This window comes from Drosophila persimilis, unplaced genomic scaffold, assembly GCF_003286085.1.
Source record: "Drosophila persimilis strain 14011-0111.01,24,50 unplaced genomic scaffold, DperRS2 tig00000000-arrow-pilon, whole genome shotgun sequence".
NCBI lineage: Eukaryota > Metazoa > Arthropoda > Insecta > Diptera > Drosophilidae > Drosophila > Drosophila persimilis.
In genome coordinates this window covers 6,246,683-6,256,378 of record NW_020825288.1, presented here as the reverse complement: position 1 = coordinate 6,256,378, position 9,696 = coordinate 6,246,683, and the positions used below count along the sequence as shown (strand labels likewise).

The following is a 9,696-nucleotide window of genomic DNA, read 5'->3' as shown; positions in this document are numbered from 1 at the left end:
CGCATTTACAGTTAAAGTCGAGCCACAGAGTCTGCAGCGATGCCGAAACGACCAGCGGCGACCTTTGGCGCAGTTTTGGCCCACTACTCCGCCCTGCCCAAAAGACGAATTTCATAGGAAAACAATTGCAAAAGGAAGAAGAAGAACAGACCCCGGACTGGGGGTGGGGGTGGACATCTGGACACCGGCGTCTTCAGGATTCTGGCGTCTGGTGCGATGGAAAGACCGTGGAGAACGTGCGTGAGCCGTGGGGAATGGGGCCTGCTCCACCGCCTGTACCTGTGCCTGCCGCCTTTCTGCTGTTCTCTCGACCGAGTACAGCGACGGGAACGGAACCACGACGACGAGCGATACCCTTCAAGGATGTGGGCGATGCGCACGCCCTGGACGTGTCGGTGGCGGGGAGGCGCATCTTCTGGACTGACCAGAAGACCAAGTGCATCTTCCGGGCCTTTCTCAATGGCTCCTATGTGCAGCAGATCGTGGACTCGGGTCTGATTGGGCCGGACGGCATCCGATGGTCCGATGCGGAGGTTCGTCTCATCGAGGTCGCCCGCCTGGATGGCAGCAGTCGGCGCGTGCTCTTGTGGAAGGAGGTGGAGGAGCCCCGGTCCCTGGTCCTCGAGCCGCGCCGCGGCTACATGTACTGGACAGAGTCGCCTTCGGACTCCATAAGCAGCGCCACGCGGTTTCCCTGTATCAGGACTACGTGTACTGGAGCGACTGGAACACCGGCGACATTGAGGGGGTGCACAAGACGACGTGCGAGAACCGCAGCCTCGTCCACTCGGGCATGACTTCGCTGCTTGTGTGCAACGACAAGCGACAGGTGGGGCTAATACGTGCAAGATCAACAACGGGAGCTGCTCCCACCTGTGCCTGGCCCAGCCCGCAGACGGGGCATGACCTGTGCCTGCCCCACCCACTACCAGCTGGCAAAGGACTGGGTCTCCTGCAAGAACTACATCATCTTCAGCCAGAGGAACAGCTTCGGCCGACTGCTGCCGAACACGACAGACTGCTCAAATGTGCCGCTGCCAGTGTGCGGCAAGAATATCCGCGCCGTGGACTATGATCCGATCTCGCATTACATTTACTGGGTAAGGAGGATTTGCAGAAGCTGAGCGCGGTTTCCCTAATATCCCTAATCCTTCTTTTTCTTTTCAAAATCGAAGGCAGGAGTCACAGCATCAAGCGTTCTCTGGCAAATGGCAAAAAGGTGAGCCTCTTGGCCAACTCCGGACAGCCGTTCGACATTGCAATCGACATCATTGGGCGGCTGCTCTGCTGGACCTGCTCCTACTCCAACAGCATTAACGTGACAAGGTGAATCTCTCTCTCTCTCCGATTCATCCGCACAATTGTGTTCCTAAAGCGTTGCCTCTTTTAGCTTCCTGGGTGAATCGGTAGGCGTCAACGATACCGGGGACTCGGAGAAGCCTTGGAGAAGATGTCAGCAGCCATCAGGCCATCATTCGGGCCCGAGTCGAAGGCAATGAGCGTGTGGAGCTGGCCTACAAGCTGGATGGAGTCACGGCGCTGGCCCTGGACCAACAGTCCGACTACAACTATGCCCATGGCAAGTGAATCAATGTGATAGACCTCAAAGGAAAGAACAAGTAAGCAACCAATATGGAGACCCGACCCTCTGAACACATGTGTAATCCCCTGTTCCCTCTCACAGGAAAACCTTTGTTTCCATGCACATCACGCAGGTGAACAACATTGCCGCCTTGGGGGGATTTGTGTACTGGCTGGATGACAAGACCGGACTGGAGTGGATCACTGTCAACGGAGAGCGTCGTTCCGCGGAGCTGCAGCGTCTGTCGCAGTTCACCGACATCAGTGCCGTGTGGACACCGGATGCGAAAGTGCTGCGCAATCACATGGCACAGTTGCCCAAATTGTTCCCACATCTGCATAGCCAGCGGGGTGTGACACGCAGTACTCACGACGTCTGCTCGTGCCCCAAGCATCTGATGCTACTGGAGGACAAGGAGAACTACGGCGTCTATCCGGACAGATAATTTTAAGTGGCGGGAGTAGTGACATAAAGAACTACTGTATATCCGCCTTCTGGCGCTGTGACGAAAGGACTGCCCGGCGGATCAGTTCAGCTGACAGTCAACCGAGGGCAGAGACAAGACTCTGATCTGCGATGGTACCACCAGTGACAACTGTGACAATGTCCACGATGAGACCGACTGCTGCAAGCGACCTGAGAGTTTCAGTGTCCCATCAACCAGGTGAGTGAAAAGACACGATATCTGCCCAAATTCTTAAACTAACAATATCCTCCTCCACCTTCCCACAGCTTTGCATCGGCCGCCCTGCTCTGCGATGGCCCTGCCTCGGATATTTTCGCGCACCGAGACAAAAATCGGGCTTTAATGGCTCCATCGAAGAAATTAAGTAAGCAGTAAGCCCTTTTAAAGACTGTAAAAATGCAATAGAAAACCTGCCGGCTATGCCATATGAGGTGCAACGCGACCAAGCTACTGATGAAGATGGAGCAAAAGACTATGGATGAGTGTGCCAGGCTACTACTACCACAATGCCTTCTACAAGGACCCAAGGTCCGAAGGCGACACCAGTTTAAGGTACGCGCTTGTCCCCAACGAACGAAGGACAAGTTGCTCAGTATGCCAAAAGCGGAAGAGGATGATTCGCCCGAAGAGTTTCAGCATGAATAGGCAAAGTAAGTATAAGTACCACCAATTGTATGACACATTTTTGGCTAATTCTCGACCATTGACAGATTGGGAAAGTTATTTTCTTTGGTAACCTTCTACGCCTTGCAAAGTACGCGGACAAGGAAACAAAACCGAAACAAATAAGCACGAAAGAAGCCCTATGCCAACACTGAAAAGCCTTCTACATATATTCCCTGAGGCAAATCCTGCTTTTATGGCGAAGTTGCTAGCATCTGGCTATCCCGTTAACGAAACAGCAGTCAAGTTTTTAGCGGAGTATAGTCGGAGAGGCATAGGGATCCGTGTACGTCGGACCAGATAGAGCTACGTCGGAGCTCAGTTAAAGGTTGAGCTGGCCAACGCTTTCAGCAATCTTGCGGGACCGGATTTATTTATTAATTTTAATAAACATTCCACACTACCCAAGAGGTCGAGTTTTTGGTGCGTTTTTTATACCCGATACTCAAAATGAGTATTGGGGTATATTAGATTTGTGGTAAAAGTGGATGTGTGTAACGTCCAGAAGGAATCGTTTCCGACCCCATAAAGTATATATATTCTTGATCAGCATCAATAGCCGAGTCGATTGAGCCCTGTCTGTCTGTCCGTCTGTCCGTCCCCTTCAGCGCCTAATGCTCAAAGACTATAAGAGCTAGAGCAACGTTGTTTTGGATCCAGACTTCTGTGATATGTCACTGCTACAAAAATATTTCAAAACTTCGCCCCGCCCACTTCCGCCCCCACAAAGGACGAAAATCTGTGGCATCCACATTTTTAAAGATACGATAAAACCAAAAACGCAGAATCGTAGAGGATGACTATATGTTCTAGAGTGTAAAATCTCAACCAGATCGTATAATTATTATAGCCAGAATCAAGAAAACAATTTCATTCTTTCTCGCTCTGTCTCACTCTAACACACAGGTTTCATGGTCGGTTTTGCCAATTGCAAAATATGAGTTCAAGGATCTCAGAACCTATAAGAGCCAGAGCAACCAAATTTGGTATCCACACTCCTGTGATATCGGACCTTGACCGTTTCGTGTCCAAATTTCGCCACACCCCCTTCCGCCCCCGCAAAGGACGAAAATCTGAGGCAACCACAAATCTCAGAGACTATTAAGGCTAGAGTAACCAAATTTGGTACACACACTCCTTTAAGATGTCAACATAAAACGTATATCTCAGAATTTCGCCCCACCCCCATCCGCCCCCACAAAGGACGAAAATCTGTTGCATCCACAATATTGCAGATTCGAGAAAACTAAAAACGCAGAATCATAGAGAATGACCATATCTATCCGGTTGCTGAATTTGGATCAGATCAGGTAATTTTTATATCCAAAAGGAACAAATCAATTTGCACTGGCTACGCAGCGCCCGACGTCACGCTCAGACTGATTTTCTGTCTCTCTCGGACACACTCTTTGTCGTGTCGCTTAATATTCTGCCGGAGGAGAGCCATACTGACTTAATATCGGGTATAACTGTAGAGTTGCGGTGTCCGCAGCAACTCACAACGTTCCCCCTCGTTGAATATTATAATCATTCTGCCACTTTAGAGGGTACTTGTTGAACACCATTTAACGCTGTCGAATACTGTGATGGCGTCCCAATGACATCTATTTAAAACTTTTCTTGTCGAACTTCTATTTCGAACCCGCTCTTCTTCGATGAGGAAGTTTGACCTGGCTCTGACCCACTCTCTGATCCCTGGCCCTCTTTGCCATTTTTGTCTTGCCGCTCGTTAGACGGTGCCTAATTTTCGGCGGACCCCAAAAATCCTAGGCCACCTCACAGCAGCTACAAGCCTCTCATCGGACAGGCCGCAAATATTTTTGTTAGTCCAAGGAACCTCTTTGCCTAGATTGGCTCTTGCAACTTCTTCAGATGTCCTTTTGTTAGCGACAGGCCGATGTGTGTGTTTCTGCTCCATGCTCGTTGACCATTTAGGGATTGATGCATTTATGTATGCCCCAGCGATTAATAGGCTTATAAGTTGTTTGGAGTTCTGAATGCTGCCACCGTGCGATAACACAACAATTTCAGCGACGAGGTGAGGAGGAGTCGAACTAATAGGTGGGCTGGGCAGCGGATGGGTGCACCTCCTGCAGATATCATTTTCTCAGGTGAAAGACGCATGGAAACAAAGGGTATGGTCATATTGTGATGAATGCATTTATGGCAGCCCAAGCGTGTATTAAGCTGATTGAAAATTTTGCTGAGCAGCTTAAAATCTAAGGATGTTCTAAGGGGGTTCGGAACGGGGAGATGCACAAACTCACAAACATGGTCGGGCATGGTTATTTTTAAATGGAATTTCAATGTCCTATTTTTGCTGGTACAAAATTCAAACATAATCATTATTCTTTTGGATAAATTGAACCCGTTTTATAATGGTATATGTATATGCATAGCTCCATATGTGTGTATATCGAACAATTTTCGATGGAAATGTTAGTTTTATTTGAAATGTATGTGTGTGTTTCAAAATAACACACTATGCTCTTTGTGATATATGTCCTCTATATATCGATTCCTTTTTACATTCAAAAAGTGTTTCAAATAACAATAGAAATTACAAAAAAATATATATAAAATCAAATTGCCTGAATATTATCCAAAATCCAATCCCTGTATGGGGCAATAAACATAAACAGGTATGGCGCTTCGAGGTACGATTCAAATCTGCCCATCAAATTGCCGATAAGATAGTAGTTTTTGGGCACGCCGTTCTCCACACGAACCGCTACCAAAGCCGACCCATACTGCAGATCCGCTCCTTCAACATGTCCGCACATCTGATGCTCCGTGATTAGCTCGTAGCTTTTCTTACAAAACTGCTTATCGCGGATGTTCGCATAAGTCTTGATGCGGCGGCTATGCATTTTCTTGCCGTCATGCCCATCGTAACCAATCAGGTCCACGTTAGTTGCAACAAAAGTAGTTGCACCTTCCCAGGGCTGTGGCATGCAAATGGGCTGAGCAAAGATAGAGAAGGGCACACCGCGATCCAGTCTGATAACAGCCAGGTCATCCCCAAGTGTGTTGATATTGTAGTCGGGATGCACAATAAACTTTTCAATCGAGAACATTTTTGTGTGTGTGCTGGACTCACAGTCGGAGGTGTCGAACAGAACCGCATAGGGCGTGTGTGGTTTTTTGTTTCGATAGAAACAGCTGGCGGGATTAAGGGCATGCCGGGCATTGAGGAGCACGGCTACGCAATGAAATATGAATGCCTCACTACTGTTCTTATAGACAAGACGACCCAGCCATGGCTGCTCATCCTGCTCGGCGTACACCTTGTTCGTGTAGAGCTGTCTCTCATCCAGTCTGCCACATGCTTCCTCTTCACACACTACCGCAATGGCTGAGTTCAGGAAGGAGGAATTTAATTGGTGTCGCCTCAAGAACCTTGGTCATCTTACCTAGCACGGATAGAACAATAGAGTTCACAAATACAAATACCCTAGATCCCGGCATCTCGTTGTGTGAGCTGTGAATAGGACGTCGACCCAACAAAGACTGAATTGATTGAATCATTCTCAGTCTCTGAACCGCTGATTAAAGTTTATCGAGCCGCAGGGCTTTGCATATAATGTCATATATGTACATATTTTTAGCTCTCTCTCTGTATGCTCGACTTGGTGTAATTATAACTAGTTATCTCTTCAATCCACTGCCTGTGCGTTGAAATGAGTGCGAATAGGGTCGGCATTTGCGGATTGTTCTTAGCCAATCCATGCAGGGAAATCCCCAAAAGGTTGCATGCCCCAGTGCCGTTCTCCATTTTGATGCCCACCAAGGGCGAACCTGCCAACACGGGGCTGTCTGTCGGGATGTGTGCGCACACCTCAAGCTCCGTTATGGCCAGACCCTCGAATTTGCGCTGGCAGTAGGCCTGACTCGTAATTTTAGTTGTTCGATGGCTCCGTGTTCCACTTTTGCCCTGACCTAAGGTCACCACATCGAAGCGTCGGGCGATCAGGGAACCGGGGTCTACGTCCTCGGCAAGAGACAGGCCGGATGCCATGTTAAGATCGCCTTCCAGCTGTAGTATTGCGATATTGTTGTCAGAGCGGTCCAAAGTGTATTTCGGATGAATGAAAATCTGGCTGATGGGGTGTATTTTATTTTTAGTCCTGAACCTGTAGTCCCGTTGGGGCTTCCAAATCACACAGTGCGCCGGCGTCAGGATGTGGCGAATGGTGATAGCAACGCCAGAGCAGGGATACAGGTAGTCGAGATTTGGACTGTAATACATAATCTTTCCGATCGATTCCGTATCATTGGTTAATGCATTCACACAATCAAATCTTTTGCTGGCCAATGCTGCATCTGTAAAAAAAACGTATATGCATGTATATTAAAGAAGCCTCAACCGCGTAATCAAAACATACTTCTCAGCGTAATAAAAGATAATACCAAGAAAATAGGGACTGATCTGGATGAATACATATTGCACTGGTCTGCTCCGATCCGCTCTGCTCTCTCGTGGTTGGATAAAAACTGAATTGACGATGAGAAGGCTGTTGAGCTGCTGAGCTTTGTCAGCAGCGTATGTATGTAGGTATGTAGTGCGATACAGAGTCGAAGGGACAGCGAAAGGCACGAGTTAGGCTAACGAAAAGAGCACGACGGGTCTGTTGAATGATTAGCTCGGCTCACGAGCTGCTAGGTGCCGACTAAATTCGCAGGCAGGCTGGTCGAATTGATCAGCGAGAGCGCGACAGATCGAGAGAGCGAAAGAAAAGCCGAAAGATACAATGAAAGACGCGAGAGAACGGCTGCATAGGCAGCTGCAGTGCGAGAGCATATGTACATATGTATGTATGTATGTATACATATGAATGCAGCTTACAATGTGCAAACAACAAACAATAATAGGGTTTTACTTTACTGCTGCACCACTGTAATCTATTGATTATTGAGCTGCGTAGCCCTACAAAGGCGTTGGCACAATTTTCGTGGGAAATGAACTCCGATAATCCACTCCGCAGAAATGCTACAAGCGTTTAAAAAGACATTTCATGCTTTTACAAATTTAATTGCCTGTAATTGCCGCACGCACTTCATGCTGTCTCAATTTGTGTTTTACGAGTTGCAATAAAAATGCCATGAACATTTGCGGGCTGGTCCTGTTCATTCTGATCTGCTGAGCATGTGTTTTGCGTGCTGGGCTTCTGTAGAGAGAGAGAGAGAGAGAGAGAGAGCAAGAGATTTTGTTTTTTGCGTGTTCTGGCACGCAACGCAACCGAACTTTGCATTTTATGGCTCATTAATCATTGGAAACGCTGAATCACGCTGTTTGACAGGACCCTTCGTGATGACTTCATGGAGTCCCCCAGCTGCTCAGAGTACCCTGCCCGCTGCGGAGCGGGTGTCGACAATTAGCAGTGATTCGAATGGCAAACCAAATCTATTACTCCACTTGTTCAAGTGCTTCGTTTCGTTTCTTCCCCTGCCCGGCCTGGCACAGACCGGAATTTATGGCTGCAGCTGTTTGCACATTTCCATATTCCTACGACTGCTGCTCGGTTGCTTGCTCTCGATAACGAAGGAGTTCGCTCGACTTGCAGGTTGGGGGTGGGGCAGGGAGTGAGAAATATAAATTATGCCATGCTGATATGTACTTACGGTTTTTGGCGCCAACCAAGTGCCGAAAACTGCATTTGCCGAAAAAACTGAAAGCAGAAAGCAGCATGAAGCACCGAAAGCGATGGCTGGCTAAAAGAATCCAATTTCGGGGCAGGCGACAGCCCAAAGGTGCGGTCCCCAACTGTGTTTTGGGTTTCCTTGTGATTTATGCGTTCGGGTTCGGGTCAGAAATGGGGTAACTTTTGTGTAAATAACCTCAAAGAATTTTCAATCTATTAGCGGCGGAAAGAAATCCCAAAATTCAGGAGTCGTCAGGCGATTTCAGCTTTATTCATAAATCAACCTGTCGAAAAACCCAGCAAGACCCCTATAATATTTAAACAGGGGCTAGATTTTGTTGTTCTGCAGAATCCAATCGCGATGCAAACGAACGTTAGTATGCAAATGCATACTCGGTTCAGAGGGAAATCCCGCGGCCGCCACGCCAACTAGATGGAACCTACGATCCCCTCCATGGGCCTCGATGAGGGGAGCCCCTGACAGGGGCTGAAAGTCGGTGATCCCGCAAATGTTCGAAGTAGCTATTACATTGTGTCCATCCTTTTTCCGGCACTCTTCAGTGCTGACTTTCTGGAATGGCATCTTAATTCTCTTAGGTATTGCCCGTTTTTAGGTCTCAAGAAGCCCGACACTTGGAGAGTTGTGTCGTCGGTACCACTTGAAACTTCTTCGGCTGTGGGCAGGCATATGGGCTGAACATAGTTGGAGATTTCCACCTTCCTGGTTAACTCGATGGGAATTGCAGTCTCGCTCGGGTATGTCGTTGCTGGAGTCCCAGTCGCCGAGGACAACTGCCGAGACCTACCTACCGAAACCAGTCAGGCAATGAGCAGCTGTGACGACATGACGGGGACCTATGAGGGCACTTACGCACCCATAGTCTCGGTTTCCCAGGGAGTCAGTGAACTCGATCCGGGCTATCCAAGGGTGTTCGTCCAGTTCCGTGATTCGCTCTCCATTCCTAACCTGCGATTCGTTCAGTTTGCCGAACTGCTGCTCGTTAGGGCTACAAAAACGAAAAAAACTATATTTTGATATCTAAATGGAGGTCCTTTCCGATATTTACTAATAAATGAGGTGAACAATGTCCCCAGTAAAACCAGTAAACTGTAGAACACCAACATTCTGATCTGTTCGGCACTTCAGCAAGCATTGAGGTGTATCCCAGCCAAGCCGCGTCTTTTATAAGCCCAGTGGCTGCTATTTAGTATATACATATGTACTTAGCTAGTTAATCCAGTTATTGAGTGGTTGTAGCCAAGAAAAGTTGCTTTGATTATTGAAAGGCTGGGAAATTCCGCTCAACTTCCTGACAAGCCATTGATCTTCATTGAATCGAATG

The 9,696-nt window shown here is 48.0% G+C and overlaps 2 protein-coding genes across 2 annotated transcripts; both read right to left on the bottom strand.

Annotated features, from left to right (window-relative positions):
* Positions 1–5,204: 5,204 nt before the first annotated feature.
* Positions 5,205–7,159, bottom strand: LOC113567367 (venom peptide isomerase heavy chain-like). Its single transcript, XM_026994961.1, has 3 exons — positions 7,097–7,159; positions 6,125–7,034; positions 5,205–6,066 (listed from the first exon to the last, which is right to left on the bottom strand). Exons 2-3 carry the CDS (start codon positions 6,237–6,239, stop codon positions 5,294–5,296), a joined length of 888 nt encoding a protein of 295 aa, XP_026850762.1. The 5' UTR covers positions 6,240–7,034; positions 7,097–7,159; the 3' UTR covers positions 5,205–5,293.
* On the bottom strand, positions 6,316–6,960 carry LOC113564919 (vitellin-degrading protease-like). The gene has a single exon (XM_026984350.1). It carries the CDS (start codon positions 6,958–6,960, stop codon positions 6,316–6,318), a length of 645 nt encoding a protein of 214 aa, XP_026840151.1.
* Positions 7,160–9,696: the final 2,537 nt, after the last annotated feature.

What these genes read in the sequence shown, in the direction of transcription:
- LOC113564919 (XM_026984350.1), bottom strand. Translation starts at nt 6,960, where the DNA reads ATGTATTACAGTCCAAATCTCGACTACCTGTATCCCTGCTCTGGCGTT.
- LOC113567367 (XM_026994961.1), bottom strand. Translation starts at nt 6,239, where the DNA reads ATGATTCAATCAATTCAGTCTTTGTTGGGTCGACGTCCTATTCACAGC. An exon ending in TATTGTTCTATCCGTGCTAG is followed by an intron (nt 6,067 to 6,124) that starts GTAAGATGACCA and finishes TCCTGAACTCAG; the next exon opens with CCATTGCGGTAGTGTGTGAA.